This window comes from Amphiprion ocellaris, chromosome 2 (genome assembly GCF_022539595.1).
Source record: "Amphiprion ocellaris isolate individual 3 ecotype Okinawa chromosome 2, ASM2253959v1, whole genome shotgun sequence".
Lineage (NCBI taxonomy): Eukaryota > Metazoa > Chordata > Actinopteri > Pomacentridae > Amphiprion > Amphiprion ocellaris.
The window spans coordinates 10,251,232-10,277,142 of NC_072767.1; the positions used below are offsets into that span (position 1 = coordinate 10,251,232).

At 40.9% G+C, this 25,911-nt stretch overlaps 1 protein-coding gene across 13 annotated transcripts in view; it reads left to right on the plus strand.

The window, feature by feature from the left end:
* Positions 1 to 25,911, plus strand: part of mast2 (microtubule associated serine/threonine kinase 2) — a 224,736-nt gene that overhangs the window by 66,825 nt on the left and 132,000 nt on the right. For 4 of the 13 annotated variants that reach the window (XM_035943863.2, XM_023261016.3, XM_055018205.1 and 1 more), the window contains exon 1: positions 10,452 to 11,874. The exons of the other annotated variants lie outside the window; for them this stretch is intronic. In XM_035943863.2, coding sequence (XP_035799756.1) covers positions 11,836 to 11,874 — 39 coding nt within the window. In that variant the 5' untranslated portion in view covers positions 10,452 to 11,835. Of the gene's footprint in view, positions 1 to 10,451; positions 11,875 to 25,911 lie in introns of those variants that run through there. 13 annotated transcript variants of the gene reach the window in all.

Here is a 25,911-nt window from a genome sequence, read left to right on the forward strand (position 1 = left end):
CATTTTAGTCCACAGAACTGCTGCTCACTGGATATTTTTTCTTTTTCGGACCATTCTCTGTAAACCCTAGAGATGGTTGTGCATGAAATTTCCTATCTTTTGGTGTGAGTCCCCACAGATCAGCTGTGCTCAGCATTAGATGAGTTGTTGTGAGGTAAAGTGAGGAGGCTGTATGTTACGGTGATACAAGCGTTCGGCACTGTAGAGTACATCATAACAGTTCGGCAGACATTTTCCGAGTTTTTTTCCATTTGTCATTCTCATCCCTGTTTTAAAGATACTGGATTCTCATGAAGAATTTTGCCAATAAAGGACAATCATGAGAAAATGCTTTGGTTGCAGCAGGAAAGTGACAAACAACATTTTAATTTGAAGAAAGGCTCTCTGAATACAATTACATGGGTAAGCCTTCAACCACGAGCTAAACTTCTTCCCCCACTTTGATCTTGCTTACGAACTGCCTAGCTTCTCAACACTTTCCCCATGATTTTGTGGAGCTTGAGCTAGAGAAAAAAAAGAGATTAATCAGGACATTGAAATGGATAAAGGAGTAGGACCAAGAGGGTACAGGGTTTGTTCAACTCACAGCAGCAGTCTAGAGGGATTTTTATTAAGCATTAGGTTCTACGTCCATGCTGTGTGTTTCTTAAGCCACTGAGAGAAATGGATCGATTTGACTTCAACAACATAAAACTCTCTTTTAAGCTGTTGTCCATAGCTGATGAGCTCTCATTTGTTTCTTCAGCTACCCTTAAAAAATGCAAGTCGAGAAAATTACCTAACCTGGAGAGAGAGAGAGAGAGAGAGAATGACAAACACACCCACATAACCTACCTACACACACACACACACACACACACACACACACACACACACACACACACACACACACACACACACACACACACACACCGACACACGCACACACACACAGCACTAACGACTGTAACACTTGTTATGCTGAAAGAAACCTTGGCTTCAGTATAGCATTATGCTGGTTGCTTCCTGCAACTCACTTACATTATCAAATGCATTTAAACAATGCCCTGCTCTGTTGAGGATGAAGTAATTCAGTTTTCACCATATCTCCCATCACTGATGACGGGGAGGAAATTGAATTACCTTTCCATCTTGCATGCACTCCCCCTCCCTTTGCTTCTTCCTGCCTTTATTTTTATCTAATGAACTGGTGCCAGACCCATTTATTGGCCTGCTGATTTTATCAGCTGATTAAGGCCTATCACAGATGAATCAGTATCTATGCATATTTTGTGTGATCTGAAAACTTATTTTAACTCTTTGATGTGCAGTGTGAGTCAGGAGATGCCCATTTTCCATTGGATTTGGGTCACTTCTGACCCATATTGCACATTAAAGGGTTAAAGAATGTTCTGCAGAAAAAGAGGCTTGGGGTCATTTATCAATGGTGTCCTTACATACAGAGCAGAGCAGGTTCCAATTCTGTTAGTGATACTCTCAGAAACCTGTTCAGCAAGCAGAGTACAGATCACAGCTTTGTGATTCAGAGTCAAGCAGTGTCTTCATAGTAAGCTGTCAACTATTTTGTGAAATACATAATGACCCCATCATTCTCCCTTTTCAATATAGCTGTATCATAACCACGTCCTTGATAATAGTCATGTCATTCACGGTCAAATTACATTTGTTTGCTCTGATAATGAGGTAGCCAGCCAGCTATAATTTGCTAGTACAGAAAGTAACATAGTAGATTGAAATATTAGCAATAGAGCATCTTCAACTAATTCTAAAGCTCAGTTGACAACCATGTGTGTTGGTTTTATGTTTCGTTTTCAGGGTTTATAACCTGACTCAGCTCCCATCATAAAAGCAGTTAAACATGTTTTCCATTACTGGGCGTATATGCAAGTTCCCTTTAATGGCCTTAACTTTCATTCCAACAGACATTCCTGCCAAGTGTAAAGTAAATCTGTTCAAAATAATCAGATTGTATATAATATTCTTTGTGTCCCTGCTTTTGTTTTTCAACCATACTAATATGCAGTTTTCAGTAATTTAATACGATGAAGGATGAACTCCACTCAATTCTTCTGTGATTCTTTATGAAGTTGAAAACAAAGCTCACTGTTTACACTGAGGATGGAAAGAGGACAGAACAATTTGTGTCTGTAGGAACTCCGTCTCACTTTCAAACAGGCTGCATTGTTTGTTCTTTCCACTGAAAAATCTCCAGCATGGTGCAATTGAATGACCAATGAACTCAAAACAAAAACGTTCACTGACCAGAGTTGCCCCAGTTGGCAGTTGAACTGAGTTTGAACTCTCACTCAGACACACACAGACACACATATACTGATGTCAACATCTATATGTATATCTATATGTCTCTCTCTCTCTCTCTGTCTTTCTTTCTAAATATATATATATATATATATATATATATATATATATATATATATATATATATATAGATAGATAGATAGATAGATATAGATATATAGATATATATAGATAATTGGATAGCTCAGTGGGAACACCCCTGACTTTGGCATGGGAGACCAGCGACCATCACAATGGCAGACATCCGAGAAAAAGTGTCAGATTAGAAAAGCTGGACAGCATCGGGCCCGGAAGTGGTTCACACCTACTGGCTCTAAAATTTAACTGCATTCCACAAGTGCCAGGCTGTACGAATAAATCAACTGCTGACAAATGGGAACCATCCAGAATGGCTAACCCAAGGGTGAACAGTGCTGATCATGAAGGACCCCCAGAAATGTGCGATCCTGTCGAACTACCGGCTAATAACCTGTCTCCATGTAACATGGAGGTCCCGGTCATGCATCATAGCAGCTAAGATGAGTAGGCACATGGCCTAATACGTGCACAACACCCAGAAGGGAATCGGTTGCAAATCCAGAGGAACCAAGCACCAGCTCCTGCTAGAGAGAGCAGACACCCGAGACTGCCTGACCAAACAGACCAAACTGTGCATGGCCTGGATTGATAACAAGAAAGCCTATGACTTAATGCCATACACAGGGATCCCGGAATGCTTGGAGTTGTACAATATCAACAGGACACCAAGAGCCTTCATGAAAAACTCAATGAGGCTGTAGGAAAATGGCACTGGAGGCCAACTCGAAGCCAATTGCACAAGTTACCATCAAATGTAGAATATACCCAGCTGACCCACCATCACCACTGATTTTCTGCATACGCATAAACCCCTTCAACCAGATCACCAAAAGGAGCGGCTACAGGTACTGGTTCCAAAGCGAAGTGACCATCAGCCACCTCCTCTTCATGGATAACATCAAGCTGTATGCTAAGAGCGAGTGAGACATGACTCCCTGATCCACACCACAAGGATCTATGGCAATGACATCAAGATCTCATTTGGACTAGACAAATGTGATGAAATGGTGTCAAAGAGGGGAAAGATGATCAGAATCATAGAGGTTGAACTACCAGAAGGCAATATTGCAGATGTTCAGGACAGATACAAATACCTTGGGATACTGCTGGCAAATGAGAATCATGAACAAGCAGCAAGAAAATCTGCCACAGCCAAATACCTGCAATGAGTAAGACAGGTCCTGAACAGACAGCTGAATGGGTGGAACAAGGTACAGGTCATCAACACCCCCCATGGTGGTGGAGAACAACCAAGCTAAGATCCTTTAGGTCTTCCAGATCCAAACTGACAAGATGGTGGTGGCTAACCACCAGACATTGTGTTGGTGGACAAAAGCCACAAGAAGACAATGCTGATTAATGTGGCCATACCAGCAGTAACATTGGAAAGAAAGAACATCAGAAACTGGAGTTGTGCCAGAGCTGAAAGAGGAACTTGAAAAGATGTGGGGAGGAAAGGCAACAGTAGTGTCAGTGGTGATCAGAGCACTGGGAGCAGTGACCCACAAACTGGAGGAGTGGCTCCAGCAGATCCCAGGAACAACATCTGAAGTATCTATCCAGAAGAGTGCAGTCCTAGGAAAAGCGTAGATACTGCACAGGACCCATAAACTCCCAGGCCTCTGGTAGAGGATCTGAGCTTGAGGGGAAAAACACCACCCCTGATGGGGGTGAGAAGGGGATTATGTATACAGGGGGTCCTCGGTTTACGATGTCATCGAACTATGGCGTTTCATCGTTATGTTGGAACTGGTTATGGGCCGGTCCTTGCCTTAATGTAAGGCGTTTCGTCATAGTGTTATGTCAGAACTGGTTACATGGAACTACTTGGCGAGCGGAGCGAAAGAATACATTGTCGCGTATATATTATTTAAGAGTAGACATTTTTATTATTTTAGCACACACAAGTCAGACTCTTCTGATGGTAGTGCTTTGAAGAAAAGAAAAGCCATCTCCATGGAAGTGAAATTCCATATAATTAAGCACTTGGAACACGGCAAAATACCGACAATCATCGGTCAAGTTGTTAAAACAGTGCAACATGTTGTAGCAACCCTCTGTGATGAATGAGTGAGACTTCATCTCGTTCTTTGGTCGTTTATTGAACCTCCACACAGGCTACTGTGGGCCGTAGCCAACGCCAAAATAGCTACAAAAGCCCTATAACTTAGCTCCAGAATTAGGCGCCGTTCCCAGCTCTCTCTCGCTTGACACAAACACATACCGTCAATGGCATGGAGCAACCCACACACACACACAGACACACCAGCATGGCGCGGAGCACCACGTACACACACATACATACTACTGCTGACTCTCAGCCAGTCAGACTTAAGGCATAAAGACTTTGTTTCCATTTTTGCCATAACCTAATGCACGTAACGGCTTTGTTGCTTTGTTTACATTTTCGGTGAAGTTCCAACTTATGGTGAAAATCGACTTACAAAACGTAGACTTCATCTACAAAAAGGGCCAGAGCCGACTTTTTTGCCTCAGAAGACTCCGATCGTTAGACATCTGCAGTAAGATGCTACAGATGTTTTATCAGTCTGTGGTAGCAAGTGTCCTGTTTTATGCTGTAGTCTGCTGGGGAGGCAGTATAAAAAACAAGGAGGCAAGGCATCTGAACAAACTGATTAAAAAAGCTGGCTCTGTGGTTGGAATGAGATTGAACTCATTGGAGGAGGAGGTGGAGAGACGGGCACTGATCAAGATAGAGGCCATTCTGACAAACATGGATCATCCACTTCTTATCTGCCTCAATGACCAGCGAAACATCGGTGGTGGACGGCTCCTATCCCTGTGCTGCAGGACAGAAAGATTCAGAAAATCTTTCTTACCATCAGCAATTAGACTATTTAATTCTAAAGTAAACAGATGAGACCCCAGACAACTGAATTTCCCTTCGAGGATTAATAAAGTTATTGTAGTGTAATGACCGCCAGGAATGTAAATCAGAGGTAAGTCGAGGACCCCCTGTGTGTGTGTGTGTGTGTGTGTGTGTGTGTGTGTGTGTGTGTGTGTGTATATATATATTAGGGCTGGACCCGAATATCTGAATATTCGGTCCCCATGGTGGTATCTGGATATTAATTTTGAGATCGGAATATTCGCTTGTGTCCCCCCCCATCGGTATTTGTCTCATGAATTCGCCCGTGTCCCCCCGTCGGACGTTACTATAGGAACCGATCACAATTCACAATAAAAATGTGTGTGTGTGTGTGTGTGTGTGTGTGTGTGTGTGTGTGTGTGTGTGTATGTATGCATATATATATACACATATATATATACAGACATATATATATATATATATATATATATATATATATATATATATATATATATATAAGTTTAGTCTAGTCAGGTCTATAAATATTTGGACATTGGGGGACAAGGAACATATAAAACATAAAATTCAAACAGTGTGTAGATGAGCATATCATGTATAGTAAGGGAAATGCAGAGTAGATTGGTGGAAATGGGCAGCTGGAAGCAGTGAGCTGAAGGAAGGTCAGCAGCAGCATTACACATTGGACATGATGGAGACTAAGCCAGTCTGTGGGACAGCAACCACAGATCAGAAAATGCAATGTAATAATGGTATATATCGTAAATTCATAGGTAATTAGAGAAGGGCTCGGTACATTGAGAGAGGTCCCCAAGCAGCTTAGGACTATAGCCACATAACTAGGGGCAGCACTAAAGGACATCAAAAGTCAGTTGTATACATGCAGACTCCAGTTGACCCCCTCAGGGTCAACCTTAACTTTAAGATTTGTCAAAAAGGAAGGTTTTAAGCCTGGTCTTAAAATAGAGAGGGTGTCCGCCTCCCAGACTCAAACTGGGAGCTGGTTCCACAGGAGAGGCGCCTGATAACTGAAGGCTGTGCCTCCCATTCTACTTTTAGAAATTCTGGAAACAACAAGTAAGCCTGCAGTCTTAGAGCGAAGAGTTCTGCTAGGATAATACGGTACTGTCAGGTCTTTAAGATCTGATGGAAATTGGTTGTTAAGAGCTTTATATGTCAGGAGAAGGATTTTGAATTCTATTCTAGATTTGACAGGAAGCCAATGAAGAGAAGGAGGAATATGATCTCTCTTGCTAATTCCCGTCAGTACTCTCACTGCAGCATTTTGGATCCAATATAGGTGTTTCAGAAAGCTATTGGGACATCCTGATAGTAAGGAATATATATCACATATTTAGTGTGATTACTTGTGTAATTAATAGAAAACTTTAGTATGATACCTTATAATACATTTTATTTATACAGCACTTTTTAAAAGCAAGTTTATAATGGTGATGCCAATTTCCCATTTTTCAGCACAACTTCACACCTGCCCACTGAGCCAAAACTACAACCAAATGGTTTGCTGACTGATATTACTGTGCCTGATTGGTCAGCCAACTCACCATATCTGAACCGCATGGAACCCCATGTAGGGTATTGCCCAGAGGAAGATGAAAGAACACCCAACAAAATAATACAGACAAGCCAAAGGCCACTATCAAAGCAGCATGAGCCGAAATGACACCACAGCAGTGCCACAGACTGATTGTAAATCATTGCAAAGGAGCCCCAACCAAGTACTGAGTGTATAAATGAACATAGTTTTCAGAAGTTGGGCATTTTTGTAAAGTCTGTCCGCAAGATGCTGTCAATCAGTGTTATTGCAGCTGTGTGACCATTAATTTCTGTGCCTCCTTTTGCCTTTGCTCTCATTAACGTAGAAGCTGGGTGCCTGAGTAGAGCGAGACGGGTTGTCATGTTGTTCTACCATTATACAGCCTTTTGCCCCACAAAGAGAAACCCTGGAGTTTCTGAGAGGGTTGATCTGTTCAAAGACACATAATATGTTCTGTTTATGCTGTACAGTCACAGTATATGCAGTCATGCACTAGCAGACTGATAGAGATCTTCTGTGCCCCATCTGTTAAAGATCTAGTGCTATTTTTCTAAGTTATTCAACCCATCCACCCTTCTTCATCAACAGCCCTCGTCTTTGTGAGTCATCAGTACATCACTCTGTGGAGCGTAGGAGGACACCAGACACTCTGCCTTTTTTTTCTTCTCTATAGCTAAATCTCTGCCCCCATTCATCTCTTTATCTGTTTTGCTGTCCTTGTTCTCTCCTTTTTTTCTTTTCTGCCTCCTACACTATATTGCCAAAAGTATTCGCTCACCTGCCTTGACTCGCATATGAACGTAAGTGACATCCCATTCCTAATCCATAGGGTTCAATATGATGTCAGTCCACCCTTTGCAGCTATAACAGCTTCAACTCTTCTGGGAAGGCTGTCCACAAGGTTTAGGAGTGTGTTTATGGGAATTTTTGACCATTCTTCCAGAAGCGCATTTGTGAGGTCACACACTGATGTTGGACGAGAAGGCCTGGCTCTCAGTCTCCACTCTAATTCAAAGGTGTTCTATCGGGTTGAGGTCAGGACTCTGTGCAGGCCAGTCAAGTTCATTCACACCAGACTCTGTCATCCATGTCTTTATGGACCTTGCTTTGTGCACTTGTGCACAGTCATGTTGGAAGAGGAAGGGGCCAGCTCCAAACTGTTCCCACAAAGTTGGAAGCATGGAATTGTCCAAAATGTCTTGGTATGCTGAAGCATTCAGAGTTCCTTTCACTGGAACTAAGGGGCCAAGCCCAGCTCCTGAAAAACAACCCCACACAATAATCCCCCCTCCACCAAACTTTACACTTGGCACAATGCAGTCCGACAAGTATTGTTCTCCTGTTAACCGCCAAGCCCAGACTCGTCCATCAGATTGCCAGATGGAGAAGCGCGATTCGTCACTCCAGAGAACACATCTCCACTGCTCTAGAGTCCAGTGGCGGCGTGCTTTACACCACTGCATCTGACACTTTGCATTGCACTTGGTGATGTATGGCTTGGATGCAGCTGCTCGGCCATGGAAAGCCATTCCATGAAGCTCTCTGCTGAAGCACTGTTCTTGAGCTAATCTAAAAGCCACATGAAGTTTGAAGGTCTGTAGCGATTGACTCTGCAGAAAGTTGGCGACCTCTTCGAACTATGTGCCTCAGCATCCGCTGACCCCGCTCCATCAGTTTACATGGCCTACCACTTCATGGCTGAGTTGCTGTCGTTCCCACACACTTCCACTTTCTTATAATACAGCTGACAGTTGACTGTGGAATATTTAGGAGTGAGGAAATGTCACGACTGGATTTGTTGCACAGGTGGCATCCTATCACAGTGCCACGCTGGAATTCACTGAGCTCCTGAGAGCGACCCATTCTTCACAAATGTCTGTAAAAGCAGTCTGCATGCCTAGGTACTTGATTTTATACACCTGTGGCCATGGAAGTGATTGGAACACCTGATTCTGATTATTTGGATGGGTGAGCGAATACTTTTGACAATATAGTGTATGTCTCTGTTTATTGTGGAGGAGGCTCAGCGGTGAGAAATAACATCCTGTTTTAGGTAAGCTGTTTTTGAAAATTTTCTTTTCTTTGTCGTCCTCTATCAGGAGGACTAATCAACTTTAAAACTATCAAAATAATACATTTCTTAAAAAAATGTATTTCTTCGACTAACAACTAATAGTTAAATTTATCAAATGTAATTTATTGATCAAATTGATATTTTCAATATAGTGGTCAAAAATACAGGTAAATGTCCATCACACTTTCAGAGAGATTGTTTTGTCTACCCACTCAGAATCACTTCTCAACAATAATGATTTAAAGAACAGTGCTTTGCATATTGCAATTCATTTAATTCAAATCACATGGCCTGAATTATGCAGACACGTGTGTTCTACCAACTTTGAGTTTGGCACTTCAGTGTGACACTGCCCCTGTGCACAAAGCCAACTCCATTCAGAATTGGCTTTCCCACTTTGGTGTGACAGAGCTTGACATAGTTTCGGTTTGAAAACTCTGATTGTTGCTTTTTGATGTGAACAGACAGAAAATGAGATTGTGGAATTGATCAGGTAGTAGACAGCCACTTTTGCTTTGTGAGTAGTCTAAACTTTCACTTCATTCATTCCCTGAATCGTCTCACTCCTTTCATGACCATTTTCCAGAAGAAAGCTAACACATTAGCTGCAACTACCAGTGGTTAATTCAGAATGAATAATGAATTATAGGCATTGCTTACCTGTTTTGTTCTGCCAGCAGCTGTTGTGCAGTTCAGCTAAACTGTTGGAGGTTGTTTTGCGCAATTGTCTTTCTTTGCACTATTGCTGTTCTACCCCTGTAGTCATTCTACATCGAACCAATGTGCTCACTGGCATCCACATACTGGTGTATGTGAATGGTCATGTAATGTGCCTTTCCATGTTAGCATGCGTAGACATCATCGCTGAAAGTGAGATAAAACACTTATGTAGATGTAGTTTGCATTTGTGTGGAAGTAGCCTGACATGAGCCAAGCATTTCATTAGAAATCAGGGCAAGTCCTTGCAGCCAGCTTCAGTATCTAAGACCAGAAAAATGGGAGTTGGTATGGTAGCACAATGCCCATGGATTTTAATCACATATGGTTCGGTATCATGTTGACACAACTACACGTTTTTGTATTTTTACACGACTGCATATTTTTAGCCATCATTACATTAGAGAAAAAGGAAAATGTTAAATAAATGTTAAATAAAAAGAGGCTTGACTATTGAAATTCATGTTTTGAAATATGCAATCATCCAGGGCCTCTGATTAATGCATTCATTATTAATTCATCTCTATGCAGAAAACAAAGAACCACACATTGTTGTGTGTGTGTGTGTGTGTGTGTGTGTGTGTGTGTGTGTGTGTGTGTGTGTGTGTGTGTGTGTGTGTGTGTGTGTGTGTGTGTGTGTGTGAGTGCGCGTGCGTGCGTGCGTGCGTGTGTGTGCTGTAAACACAACCTCTTGGTTTGAGTAGAACAAGTGAGGTTATGGTGGGTGGAGGCAGAGTGTTTTTCCTCCCTCCATTCATTGTGAGCAAAGTCTGTCTCTCTCTTGGACCTGATTGGCCGCCTCCGCATAGAGAGAGAGAGAGAGAGAGCTGGGGAGGAGTTAGAGCATATGAGCACACTGAAGAGAAGCAAAGACAGGCAATAACAGAGAAGACAGAGATTTGAAGAGCAGGAGAAAGAAAAGAAGGAATATCTGCAGAATTAACACTTTCAGAAGGAGATAAACAACGGCTCATCAATCTTCACTCACTCCTATTTTTTTGATATTCACTGGGGCAGATCTTCTCCTTCTCGCAGCCTTCTGCGGTAATACAAAAGCCTGAATGATGCTAGGGGAAGCACAGAAGAGGCCGGCAGACATGAAGAGCTGAATTGTCTTTGTGATAGGTTTGCATGTGGGGTTGACACGTGTGTGTGTGTGTGTGTGTGTGTGTGTGTGTGTGTGTGTGTGTGTGTGTGTGTGTGTGTGTGTGTCTGTGTGTGTCCTTGAGCTCTTGCTGGCTTTAACCAAATGGAATCTGGCCTGGCTGGTTGGCATGGAGTAGGATGCAAGGTGCTGCCTTGCTGGGTTGATTGCTGCAAGCAAACAAACACCCTGTTGTTCTAGGTCTACCCTCTGTTTTCCAGTGAGTCCAGCAGAGTTAAACGTGCTCAGTGTGTGTGTGTGTTGCGGTTTCTTTTTTAGGGGGGGCTGCGTTTTGTTTTGTTTTTTTCTCAACTCTGGACTCAACCTTACTAATCAGAGCATGCACTTAGGGTCTGTCTGTCCGTATTGACACCCCTGTTGAAAAAAACTCACCCTGCATGTGTTTTTCCATGTCATCGAGACTTTGACTCGGTTCGGCTTTCATTAAGTCAGAGGGCAGCAAGCTGGTGTCTTCCACATTTATATTTGCTTCCCTTTAGTCTTTTTCTCCATCCCTTTATGCCCCCCTGAGGCCCCGTTGTCATCATTAATTTCTATTGCGAGCTGCCTATGAATAATAAAAGGAGTGGAGTCTCTTCTGCTCTAGTGCCTTAAGGGTGAAAGGCAGACAGAGAAGGGTAACAAGAAAAAGAAGAGTTGGAAATCGGATAAGAAGAACGGACCACAGGACCAGACACTCTACCTCTGTAAAAGAGTTGGAGGAATGTACCTAGCACAAAACATATAAATGAAGTCTCCAATATTTTGAGAGAATTGTTTTGACTGAACAGAGACACCTTACAGGAAGTATGTACGGGAATGAATTTCAGAGAGCTAAACCAGGTTCAGCTTGACACTCATTTGAAGAAGCATCCAAGAGAAAATAGATGTGGAAAATTCACACAAAGGAGTAAAGAGTACATTCTCTTCAATAAAGGACAACTTGTTTAGTTTCTGACAGTTGATGGACAAAGCAAAGAGAAGGGAAGAGGCTATGATGTAACTTCTTCCCCGTGGACATACTTCTAAGAAGTGCCTGAACTTTGTAGCTTGTGAAGAACAACCAAAAAGGAACAGATACCGCGGCTCACATTACCATGGATGACTCAAGTATTTTGAGACGCAGGGGTCTTCAGGTAAGATATTTTTTTTACCTTAAGAGTGGAACCCTCTGTAGTTTATGGACACATGGGGTGATTTGATTTTTTTTTAAGGTTCATTTTCACACATTTGACCAGTCACTCTTGCTAGGCACCACATTTCCAGCTGGTATTGCCATAGAAAGCATATTAGCATACTCTCATTGTTACTCAAGCACACACATCATCTGACCAGACCTGTTGAATTTCTCTCTGGTGGGAGTCGATCTTTCCTGGGCTGTGGGTTAATGACACCACAACCCAGTAAGCAACAACCGGCAATCATGTATCAGAAAACACATATGGAGGACAACCTAGACCCTGAAAGATAACAATTAGTTACATCAGATTGGTATCTGGAATATTTGGAGGCTGGGTCAATGCTTTTGGCTTTTTGTCGTGTTCTTCGAGCTTTCCCTGAGCAGTTTTTGCAGTGTGGTGGAGTCATTGTGTCAGTGTCGTCTGGATGTACTGTGCAACTGGGTTTATTTGTGTGCAGAGCTCCAGACTACTACCAAAATGGTTGCATATATATATAACCTTTTGTTGTTCTCTAACCTGCCCAGTTAGCTAACATGATAGCCATAGTGGTACAAGTTAGTACTGTTATTTCTTCCGTGGCTTCGCCAGTCTGTGTCTACCTGATGTGTAAAACAGTTATCTAAACTACTTAATTGTTGTTTCTACCAAGAAAAGCAGTTGGTGACTTGATTATTTTTTAAAACTAAATGAGGAGAGAATGCCAGTAGAGAGGAACAGGGCCCAACTCATGATGCCTGGTGCAGGCAGGATGATACCGACTGAACTGGCAGAGGAAAAACTTCAGCAAGTGAAGTGTTTTGCCTGTCACATCAGTGTGGGATATGTCAATATAACCTTGACATTAATGCCCGGACCCAAGCTTTCCGAGCAGAACATTGCATTGTAATGAGATAATGTAACGGTTGCTAACTAAAATGGCGTAAAAATCAACTTAAGCATGCTATAACAGATACAACTTACATACAAAATGCATCGAAATTCAAATCGTGAAAGACGTCAATCCCATGTTGAATGTACAAAATGTTGTAAAACTACCTGAATGGAAAGTCCAAAACTGTGTTGTTAAGAAAGAGTGATTAGTCCAAATCTCAGCCCAGATAGTCTGTCAGGCAAAATGAACATTGTGAAGACAACACATTTTGCTCTTTGAAAGTGCTATTTTTTTTATTGTTTTGTGTCGTGTTGTATTTGTGTTTTTGTGCTTGTTTTTTTAGATGGAGGTATAAAATAAAAAAACTGTCAAAATATAAAGATGTTCACTTCTGCCATTTCTCAAGCTCCCTCACAATTGTCAGCCCCCCAGCTTTACAAGCCAGTGACAATTCAATCCAGGTGCTACGTAACTACTACCTAACTGTAGCACTTGCTTAGTTGTAGGCCAAATGCAAAGCTAGGTAGTTAACTAGGTTCTGGAGGAATTAGTTAAGAAAGTGAAATATTTGCAATTTATAACAGCCAGCAGGTTTATTGCAATTTAACACACAAACAACAACTTTCAAACAGCACCATATCACGTTTTAGAAAACCCCCCAAAATAGAGTCCCTTTGCATAAGAAAACAAAACACTAAAATAAAATACAAAATGTCTTTAATGTCCCTCTTTGCGATTTCTTTGGTTTGTCTTCTTCCTTGTGTCACTTTTTCATTAATGTTTTTGTCTCTACCCGGGTAGGATAAATGCATGTAATTCTGATTGTTCCTTGTCTGGAAATCCTTGGAAACAACAGAGTTGGTTCTTCCAACGAAGGTTGAAACAGCTGGCCACACTGCCTCAAACGTTCCTCTCCAGAAGTTCTCGCTGGGTCTGGCTCGCCATCGTGTTCAGCAGAAACTTAATCCAAGTATCTAATCCAGTCAAAAAAACAGTCTGCACATACAGTACAGAGCAATCAGTATAAATCATCACAAAGTGCTTCTATTCTATATCAAAATTAATGAATGAGATCTCATCAAATTCCAAAATGTTTTTACACAATTTTTAACCCTATTGTGTTTAAGGCCTTTCAGTGTACTTCTAAGAGCATTCCACTCAAAAAATACATTATTCTGAAATGTTAAATTCACAGGAAAATACTTATATCATATTTAACATTAAATAAACCATTTGTCATGAATTGCGTGATTTTAACTTTCAAAACAACATTAAACTGATTGATCTCATCAAATTCCAAAATCCATGTTCTTAGCTGTTTTTACAGTTTTTAACCCTATTGTGTTTAAGGCCTTTCAGTGTACTTTTAAGAGCATTCCACTCAAAAAATACATTATTCTGAAATGTTAAATTCACAGAAAAATACTTATATCGTATTTAACATTAAATAAATCATTTGTCATGAATTGCATGATTTTAACTTTCAAAACAACATTATACCAACAATAGTTGTTTTAACATGCACTTATCATGAATTAACCTTTATATATATATATATATATATATATATATATATATATATATATATATATATATATATATATATACATATATATATATAAATGCAATATTACAAAACATTCCATGCTTCTGGAATTACTCCAACTGGTTTTAGCTCATTTTTAACTCTATACACACAGACATGAAATAGCTATGCTGCACAAGCTAGCGGTTTGCTATGCTATTAGCTTAGTTAGCTACTTAACTCACCGGAGCATCGATAGATGTAAACACCACCCGACTCGTTTACCACCAGAGCAACGCGCCGTCAAAAAGTAAACCAAACCGGTAGATTTCCATCATCTCTCATATTCAATTCGTCAGCTAATATAGCTGGTATATTTCTGTTTTTTTACGATTTTATTTCTCCGTGGCTTAACTTCTGCTACTCCTCTCTCTGTTGAACAGAGGCACTACAATCCTGATTAATGAATAAATTCAGTCAGTTATCAGAATCATGTTGTTTTTAAGGAATTGTTTTATCTAAACACGAAAACTTTTACAGCAATATCAAGCAAACCTAATGTTAAATTTATCACATTAGCTATATTAAAACAAATTTCAGACTGATTTTGAGATGAGACTGAAATAGAAGTGTTACACACGAAGGTACAAAGACTATGAAAAAAAAAACAACAACATAGAAACAAATCTAATCCACTACGTCAAAATCAGTGATGGAAAAAATGAATTGTAGTAAATGAACTAAAACATACAAACACTTTGGGATTATCATTTATCTGAGTGTTTCTTCATTCCTACACAAATGCGTTTCTTCTTTCAGGGTTTCATGACTGTAGAAGGCTAAGATTCAGTAATGTTGAGTCAGCCCACTTACCTCATCTATTTCCCCACATACTCCTGAGAGATATGTGTATGTTTGAGTCAGTTTTAATGTTTGGCATCAGATAACCTCTTCCCTCCAGGCCCTTGCTGACACTCTGAGGCTGCCAAGAGAAATCAGGATACAAGGTTCTGCATGCAGGCACATGAAACATAGTGTTGCTGATCTAACATTTCTGAAATTTTATTAGCGTTGTTTGAAGGAGGAGCAGACCTCAAATTGGGACACCATGCAGAGGGAGATGATCTGGATTTGCTGAATTTAAGATTCCAGGGCTTCATTGCACTTGTGTTACCTCAGGCTTTATTTTCCAAACACTGGTCTTGTAATGTCGTAGTGTCATGTCTCAGCCAATGTGTTTAATGCACTGTTCAATGAAACAAAGAAGCATCAACCAATTTAACACAGTTGGGGTTCAAAATATATTTCAGTGATTGGCCTTTATTCCTTTACTTCGTAGGCCCTTGATTATATTTATATGGAACTGCTTTTAATGTTACTGCAACATTGCCTTTTGGTGATTATTTTTAATGTAAGGCAATATGTGAAGGTGTTTGGTGTGATGCACTTGCCATATGTCTTACATCAGTCTGTCTTCATTAAAACAGCTATTATAACTTTGTCATCTTCATCTTGTTCTATTAAGTTAGAGAAGATAAATAGATAGGGTGGAGTCTATTCCAGCTGACTTAAGGTGAAGAAAATGTACATCCTGGACAGATGGCCCATCCATTGCAGGGCTGTTCTACAGAATATATAATGGAAACCAATGTAATCATGAAATTCAAAGGGCTTTATCAGAGTAAGAATGTTACCCAGAAATTCCATGACCTTTGACATGGGTGTATTTCTGGTATATGAGTGGATTTTTTACTGCAAAAGTCAGTCATGCTTTTTAGATACATAGTTGTCTGGAGCCTTCCTTTAGGCTATTAGTTTCCAAGTAAATTATCGATCAAATTGTTGATGAAAGAGACATTGTACCTTGATAATGGCATGACAGAAAAATCAGAGGGTCACTAAAAGTGTCTATTCAGTGACTGTTGGGAATTTGCTGGAATAAGTACACAATTAAGTTGTCTTTTCATCATAACAAAATGCATTACAGATTATTAGGTGAGAGATTTAGTACTTTGTTAAATACAATCTGGATATGATGTGTCTGTCTAATTAAGGTTTAGCATGTTGCTATTACTTTCATTATGGACAACATTTTATTCATTTTTAAAAATAATTTCCCAGAGAGTAAATAAATGTCTAATTGTATACAACAGAGAAGAAGTGTGGTACATAATATGCTGGTGAAGAAATACGTCAATACTAAAAACAGATAAATGGGTAAACCATTTAATATCATCATCCTTGGGACTTAACTGTAATAGTACATAAACATGAAGTCCACACCAATGCAAAATTTGCTTGAGCAGCAGTGTTTCTTTTGTGTGTGACTGAAACTCTGTCAATTCACACATCCTCTTCATAGCTGTATCAGTGTTTTGTATTTGTAGTCCTCTGCTGCCTTTGTTACAGGAGCTTCAGATATCTTAGTATTCAGAAAACATGTTCCACAGCTGAGGGGCAGAGTTGTCTGCCAATGTGTAGTTGAGCAAGAGAAAACATTCGTCTTTCACTCCTGTACCAGTGTGGGTTCCTTTCTAATATAGAAAACTAAAAGGGCACTTGAAGTGTACTGACCTCCGTCAGTGCCAGTGCCAACGTCCTATCTCGCATCTTCAAAGATAGTCATTCAGATCCACAACAAAATGTCATGGGTTCTGCTTTTGCGCCTGCTCTCCTTCTCCACTTGGTAGATTTTGCATAATTATGCTGGCAGACAAACAGAACAACACACACAACAGTAATAAAAACATTGCCTCTAGCAAGGACGTAATAATATTAATGGCTATCCTGAAACTAGAATGCAGTAATGGTCTGGTATGTGTTCTGATTCTGCTGTAGTGTGAGAAACACGATTAGCGCTGCCATTCAGAGCTATAGCACCAGCAGGCATTTTCAGTAGCAGAAACAAAAGCCTGTCTGTTCCTGACTGCGTATTAAATCCACAATCTGTATCGATGGTCTGTGCTGACATCAGCCTGTCTGGGTACCAGCACATGTGATCAGCTCCTATCAGGTGGTTTTTTTCTTCAATCCCAAATTGCTGTCGCATGGATTTAAAGATGATTCATCACTATGCTCTATGTTTGTCTGGGAGGGTGGAGGAGACCTGGAGGACGGTGACAATGAAACCGAAGAGTCCAGAAACAGGCAAACAAGGAAAAACAGGCTTTGTACAATTGTTCAGGCAAATAAATCAAGTTGTAGAGCACTGACAGGTTAGGAACGTATTTATTAAGTTTTGTTTGTTTTGCTTTAGTTTTGGAAGTGGAAACAAATAGTACATTTTCATTCATGTACTTATTTTTATGTCCACATGCTCATATCTTTTACATTTTATCAAAGAAGCAAATATTTTAATTGATGATCCTGTAGACAGAAACAGTACAGGTTCTTGTCCATCTGAGACAGGAAGAGAGACGGTCAGTCATTCATGTGGTGTCCCTGAGAGCTCATTGCAGTGTAGCTTCAAAGAACACATGCAGATGGACATGTCCTGAGATCCTTCCAAGTCTTCTGTTAGCACACAGTGATTGTTCACTGTTTAAAGAGGTGATAAGTGGCAGCTTATATCAGCTGTTTCTATTTAGCAGTAATTGATCATTTCAGTGACAGACTAAAGTAAAACTTGGCTGTTGTTGGGTTTCTGAGTGATAGTCTTACTGGAATTTAATACTCCTTGTTAAACTTTCAGTAAGATCAGTATCAGTTCAGATGAGATCAGTAATCTTAAAATTTATAAACCCACTAATTCTGAATAGGGCTGTGCAATATATCTTTTCAGCATGAAGTGTGCATGCACAGTAGTCACACTGCAAGAAGCGTGATGTTAAATAAGGCAAATTAACTGAGGAACATAATGCTACAACTTCTTGTGCTGTCTGTTACAAAACAAAAGTTGCACAGTTCTTCTTTTCCATGACTAATTAACGAGAGAAGTTTGTCTGATAAAACCGTATTTAAGCATCCCTTGATAGACTTTATTTCATGCATTATTTACATGACGTGAATACAGGCTCCCCATGTGCACAGCAAAATGAGTGAAGAACAAAAGAGAAACACTGAAAAGGAAGACTTGTTTGCAAAAAAGGAAGCAGAACCTCAGTTGTAGGATGGCACCATTGATGGAATATTTGTCATGATCCTGATTTTGCATCTTACAGTTGAATAGATTAACTGCAGCATTGGCATTTCTCTAGTCAACAGACGTTGAGCCCATGGAGATGAAATCACTTTGTTTTAGCTTGGGAAAAGTGCTGTTGTACAGTAATTAAGTAGGCAAACAAGAGACTTCTCTGTGGGGGGGGGGGGGGGGGGTGTGGTGTTTAGGGACAGTTTTGGTTATATTATGCCTGTGAGAGATTTTTTTTTTTTAAATGCAGATTTGTCCAGTAGCAGGAACATAGAACTAAATGCAGCATTCCGTTTAGTTAAATGGGGAAATTCAATAAAATGTTACCCCTTAAACCAATGAATAATGTGACGATTGTGATCTCAGTGTGCATATAAATAATTGCAGTGATCTTTTTTGACATAATTGTGCAGCTGTAATCAGATGTGTGGAAATATTGTGGTTACAGATATGATGATATTGGCCATAAACAGGTACTTTGTCAGTACTGCCTTGCAACTGCTGTCACCTCATGAGGGAACACGACTACATTGTTTGACCACTTAAATCAACACTGCAAAGGTCTGTATGACAAGAACAAAGACAGAGCTGAATGTCAGCCAGAACACAACAAACCTTGATTTTGGACTGTTGTTTCTATATAATAAGCAATTTTAGCGGCTTTTTATATGCGAGGTTGCTTGGTATCCTTCAGGGAAAATGTGACAATCTATCTACAACATAAGAGTCGACTGACTTATATAAATCACACAGTAACAAATCTGGTCACCTACGATGGTGTTTAATATGTTCAACCATCACTTGTCATTCTGTTTTAATTGCTCTGCTTATCTCTTTTGCACTTTTGTTTTCTTTTTTCCCATTAGCTTTATTGATATTCTCCCTGACATGCTGGTTTTTATTGATCTATTTCACTGCTGTGCTTTTTTCCTGATCTCTTTTAATTGTGCACTATATTGGCTGTACATTATAATATGGAGATAGTAGCTCACAAGGTGATGAAGAGATTCTGTTGTTTCCCTTCTTTACCTCCTCCTTCCTTCCTGTCCTCCTCTGACTAGTTGACTGAATATGCTGCTCTCCCTTTCAGCCTTGTAAAATATTGAAAACTCTGAGGTACCCAGGCTGGGTACTGCTACACACCCCTTCTTCTTGGAGGGTTTGCAAAAGCTCTGCTGCTGTAGTAATCTTACCCCCTCTTTTGGCAACAAAAACAATTGCCATGTTTACATGAGACTTTTAATTCCTCTTTAATTCGGAATTAAAGTTAATTCCGCTTTAAAATCTCCTTGTAAACACTTAATTCCGAATTAAAAAGTTAAATCCGAATAAACTTAATTCCGAATAAACTACCTGGTTTATTCCGATGTTAATTCCGAATAAACTAATTCCTGTGTACGTTCTATTCATGTATACAGTTAATTCCGGTCATTCTGCCCATGCTTGGCTCCTCACGTAGCGACGTACACAGCTTGGTTGTCTGCCTCCCTTCTCCGGTATTCTATCTCTCTTCTCCTTCTCAAGTGACGCAACAGAAGTAGTACGCCATTGTCGAGTTGCCGTTTCGAAACGACAATAAAAAGCAAAGCGAAAAGCATGCTTGTTAGTTGTTCCTCCATGTTGTTGGGGAAAGAAATGCCGTGGCAAAGGGAGTTTGTTTTCTTCCGTTAAACAGGGATACGTCACGTCCATTCCCTGTCCAATCAGAATCCTTTCCAACGCCCAAGTGTTAAAGCGGAATTAAGGAAGGGGATAAACGTGTGGTCCATGTACCTTAATTCGGAATTAATATTTCCATGTAAACGCGAAGCACAAAACTTTAATTCTGAATGTTAATTCCGAATTAATAATTCCGAATTAAAAAACTTCATGTAAATGTTTCAACTGTCAAGGAAAACTGTAGGAATTCATGATATGTGATTGTGTGCAAGAGAGATTTACACACCCACTAAAGAACAAAACATAAATCAGGCTAATGTACAAAAAAACCCAGCCATTTAAAAATAAATAGCTAAACCTTCTTTATGGATTAGAAGCAAATTAAAGGGCTGATTTAATTGGAAGTGGACCACAGTCCTGCTGGAGCTCTTAAGGAATGACTCATGATGTGTTGTGTTGCATTCATATTGGCTTGTCTGTTGGTTCTACACACTAATGAAGAAGCAGGCTGGAACAGGAAGTCTCTGGCATGCAGGCGGTCAGTCAGCTGGTATAGTTGAAAGCTGAATATTGTCAAAAGGAACAATTAAACAGCCTTGGAGCTTGGCCAGGTATGATTTAGGGCGTGTAGATAGGATTCTGCTGATGTGCCACTAAATTGAACCTTGTCTCTGATCTGAGCTCTCTGTACACGTTCCCAAAATTAGTAACGTGCTTACTCCCCCATCATTTTTGCATAAAGGAGGTCACAATGCACTGTGTTTTTTGTTGTAGTCTACATGTCATTTATGGAAAGAGTTAACAGTGTCATCAAAAGGCCTATTTAGCAATTGTTCTGGGACTTTTGATCACATCACATGCTTTTCATCATTAGACAGGGTTGAGTAATATTAATTTAAATGTATATGATCAAATTGGAAATTTGATCATATACATTATATGTCCGATATGTTCGGGTGGAATCGTTCGCCATGTTCATCACTTACTGATCCACAGTTCAATGGAAAATAATCCAGATGGGAATTTAAAAAGTGTGTTTTCAGTGACATATTGCACCCAAGCAGTTTGTAGGACTTCAGGAGGTTTGCCACCAGCCGCTCATATTTATCTGCCTTGTTGTTTCCCAGGAATTCTGTTGCTACTGACTTAAAGGCTTCCCATGCCTTCTTTTCTTTCCCACGCAACAAACCATCAAATGAATCATCTCTGAGAAGTTCTCGAATTTGAGGACCAACGAAGACGCCTTCCTTGATTTTGGCTTCACTTAGTCTTTAAACTTTGTATACAGATATTTGAAACCTGCCCTTGTTTTATCCAGAGCTTTTACAAAGTTCTTCATCAGCCCCAGCTTAATATGCAAAGGTAGTAACAAAATTTTCTGGGGATTAACAAGGGGTGAGTGTTGGACATTTTTCTTTCAATCAATCTTTATTGGTCATTGCACACTTTCATATACAGCGAAATTTCATTTGAGCTGCCCTGCCAATGACAGCTCCGGCTGCTGCGCAGTGCTGCGTGCACCTTTCTTGAGGAAAAAAGAAAAAGACATGTTGGGATCTGGGTAGGGATAGCAGAGGGTAAAAGGAAAAAAAAGGCTCGTTGTACCAAATGAAACCTCCAATGTTGGGAAATTCAATTTGAGAAGGAACCTAAAAAAAAACAAACAAACCTGCAAACAGGCAAAGCATGACGTTAGACAAGGATAGTTGGGATAAGGATGTGGGGTGGTGGAGGGGGTAGCACCGCACAGTTAGCCGGTTCCTGTGCAGCAAATTACTGCGCACGGATTCCTGGCTCCTGTGTATAGTGAGGAAAGCTTGTGGAGGCGGGAGGGATGGGGGATATGAACATGTGTGCGAATGTTTAGCTCAGTCCTCAGTTCATGAGTCCGAATGTTTGTGTATGCGTGTAGCCCATCTTCTTCCGTCTCAGACCTCCGGTGTCTCAGTTCGCGAGGGTGGGAGCGCGATAACACAGCAAGGTTGCTATGGAAACGTCCTCGGTTGGCCCGGTCCAAAAGTCAACAGGTGTCCTTGGGAAAGTGTGTGTGGGGGGGGGGGGGGGTGTAGGAGAGCTATCTCTTGGCCATTAAACTTCCAGAGGAGTTTGTGATTGTTCCAGGGGCGCCAGAATGTAATCAGTTATCTTCAAGTTTAGGCGGGAGAGGAGTAATTTCACCTTTCCCCTACTGCTCTCAACAATTTTAGACCCCAGCTGTAGCGATTCTCACCCTGATGGCTTCCAATCTCCGACTCAAATCAACAGTCACACCAAGCAAATTGTTCATCTTACGATTGAGTTCGTCATACCGAGCATCGGCAGCCGTGATCCGATCGTTTGCATAGACCAGCAGAGTTTGGACGTCGTTTCTGTCTGCGGTCTTCCTGATTTTCCAGAAACTCAGGCCAGTGAACAAGCCAATTATCAGCAGGCCTGTCATCATAAATCCGAATATATAAACATCTTACACATCCTCCACGGATAGGGGTGCCAGGCACATAATCCCCTTCCATTTCCCCCAGGCGTCGATCACGTAACCAGAGGCGAAACTCCCATCTGGGCAGGTAGGCTTCCCTAGGCCTGTGCTCTTTGTGGCAACAATCTTGTCAATTGCGTTGAGAGACCAGTTAATCAATTCCATGATCGGTGTTTCGAAGGTCCAGTGCCAAGCGATCGCTCCAAGTCAGACAGACGAGACAAAGACGAAGAAATGCAGCAAGCAGGGAAACATGAGGGTATGGGGAGGAACAGAGATAGCTGCGGAGCGAAGAAAAGTGCGACCGCCTCCTACGAGAGCTGAGAGCAAGCTTTCCTGGCTCCAAGGACTGTCGTAGCGGCCAGTCTTTCCTAACATAGTGAGATTCCCTGGCTCGGCTGTCCCATTCACATAGAAAACAGCAGTACTTTGTATATCCACCCTGTAACCCAAGTACGAGTGCAACCACTTTCAAATCACCACAAATCTGCCACTGATGTTGCTCATACTTTATACACCTTAAGAGCTGTTTCATATTTTCATATGTTTCCTTCATATGAACGGCATGACCAACTGGAATGGATGGCAAAACATTTCCATTGTGGAGTAAAACTGCTTTAAGACTTGTTTTGGATGAATCGATAAACAGTCTCCATTCATCTGGATCATGAGTGATGCTAAGGGCTGTCATCAAGCCATTGATATCATTGCAGTATACCAGATCACCTTCCATCAGAAAAAACTCAACCAGACCTTTTTGGCGATCACGAAAGCTAGAGATCCTGACGTCACTCTCCAGGAGATTCCATTGTTGCAGCCTGGAGCCCAACAGCTCTGCTTTAATCTTAGGCAGTTCCAAATCCCTGACTAGGTCATTCAGTTCACTCTGAGATATAAGGTGTGGTTCAGGAGAGGAATGTGACGGCCTGAAGTCTGGATCAGCTGATGTTGATGGCTCAGGACTAGCTGCATCCTGATCATCATCTTGGTCATCATCAGAGTCTAAGGAGTAAGATTCTGGTGCATCAGGAACTGGTAGGTCTTCTCCATGAGGCACAGGGCGAAGAGCTGATGGAATATTTGGATATTGCACTGTCCATTTTTTCTTTCTGGAAATACCACTTGCAACTGGGGGCACCATACAAAAATAACAATCAGTAGTGTGATCTGTTGGTTCACGCCAAATTATTGGAACTGCAAAAGGCCTAGATTTTCTTTTCTTGTTGAGCCACTGGCGTAGATTTGATGCACATGTGTTACAGCAATAATGTGGGGCCCAGCTTTTGTCCTGGTCACCTATTTTGCATCCAAAATAAAGATGGTATGCTTTTCTCACCATTGCTGTTAGTCCGCTTTTGTGATGCAAAGGTTACCTCACCACAAATATAACAGAAATTATCTGCATTGTTTACACAGTTTCAAGGCATATCTGCTTCGAGAGTTAAAAAACACAAGAGTTCCATAGAAATATCAGGTCCTGGCAACTTTTCAGTTATGAAAACGGCTGCATGGGAATTATAATCCACAGGTCAACTCATGCTACTGATCAAGAAATATCTCTACATTAATACATTACCTTAACTTTCAAGACACAGGTTTTCTGCAAGTAATGTGTCAAATACATGATGCTCATTCAAATTTCTATTCAACATGATAGTATTCTTGTTTGGAATCACTGTTTTAAATCCATTATGTCTCAGAGAAAAATATTCCCATTTGAAACGGGACTCGATTTCTCATTAATTTTCAAGAAATTTCACAATTTGACCTAATACTGTATTTTGAAAAGTATAGCTAATTGGCACTTCTGACTTATTTTTTCTTTAATAGTGACCAAAAGTTGGTAAAATTTCACTACTCTTATCCAGGAAGCATTTTGCTTGTAGACCAGTGTAATAGTTCCGCTTTATCCAACACCTCCCCTCTTAAGTCAAAACCTTCCACACATTTCAATATAAACATGGCTGTAAACGTTTTCTTTCTTTTAACCAATTGTACCAGAATACAACTCATCCATAACAATAACCTGGACTGTTTCTTTCTTTAACACCCTTCACTTTTTTTTAAACAGTCCTTTTTGTTTTCTTATAGAATCAGGAGCAAACATCTTTTAATAAACATTAACTTTACAGGTCTAAACTTTTAGGCGGACGGGACACTCATCCTGAAGCTGCACATAAGGTGTGCCTGTAGTGCCCTGTGTGTTAGTACTGAGTGTGACTGATGTACTGCTTGTTTGTGTATCACTAGTACTTGGTTCACTAGTAACTTGTGTTTCAACAGGTGCTTGACGTAACGGTCTCATGTGTGCGATTTCGTCTGATATGTCCCTCAGCTGTGTGAATGACATACGATCTAGTTGTAGTTGCTTTTTCTACAACAGTCCCTTCTTTATTCTCTCTCGGGATCCACACCTGTTGACCCAGTTGCAGGGGTGTAAGTGGACGGGCCCTGTGGCGACGGTTGAATTGACGTTGCTGGTCTTCTTTTGACAGTCTCTGTTTGGTTCTAAAGTCTTTAATATTTGGCCACCGTGGAAGTAAGGTGACAGGGTGCTGTGGCAGAGTAGTTTGCAACTGTCTGCCCATCAGGAGTTGTGCAGGAGAATAGCCGCACTCGAGAGGTGTAGCACGATATGTGAGTAGTGCTTTTGTTTTCTCACCTCCACCTTTCCACAGTCCTTTTACTGTAGCCATAGCTCGCTCAGCTTCTCCATTTGCTTGCGGGTACCGTGGGCTATTGGTGATGTGAGTGAACCCAAACTCTGCTTCAAAGTCTTTAAACAGTTCACTGCTGTACTGTGGTCCGTTGTCTGACACGACTGTCTCTGGTATCCCATGGCGACTGAATGTCTCTTTAATGGCTGCTATCACCGTAGCTGCAGATGGCACCTTCAGCTTCGGCACCTCAATGTACCTTGAGAAATAATCCACAAGAAGAATGTAAGTCTCTTTTTTCCCAGAAGAATAGGTCAGTGCCTACCCTCTGCCAGGGACGCTGAGGTACTGGTGTTGTCATCAGTGGTTCTTTGTGCTCAGCCCTGTGCTGTGAACATGTGTTACAGTTGTCCACATATTGGCTGATCTGTATTGACAGTCCTGGCCACCAGACAGATTGGCGGGCTCTCGCTCTGCATTTGACTATGCCTTGGTGACCGCTGTGGAGCAGGTCTAGAATTTCCTGTCTCATGCTTTGGGGAATAACCAGTCTTTGTCCTCTTAACAGTAGCTCTCCAGCCATAGTGATGTTTTCCTTCTCAGGCCAATATACTCCTAGCTCTGGAGCTAATGCATGTTTCTCAGGCCACCCTGTCTTGCAATAGTGGATGAGTT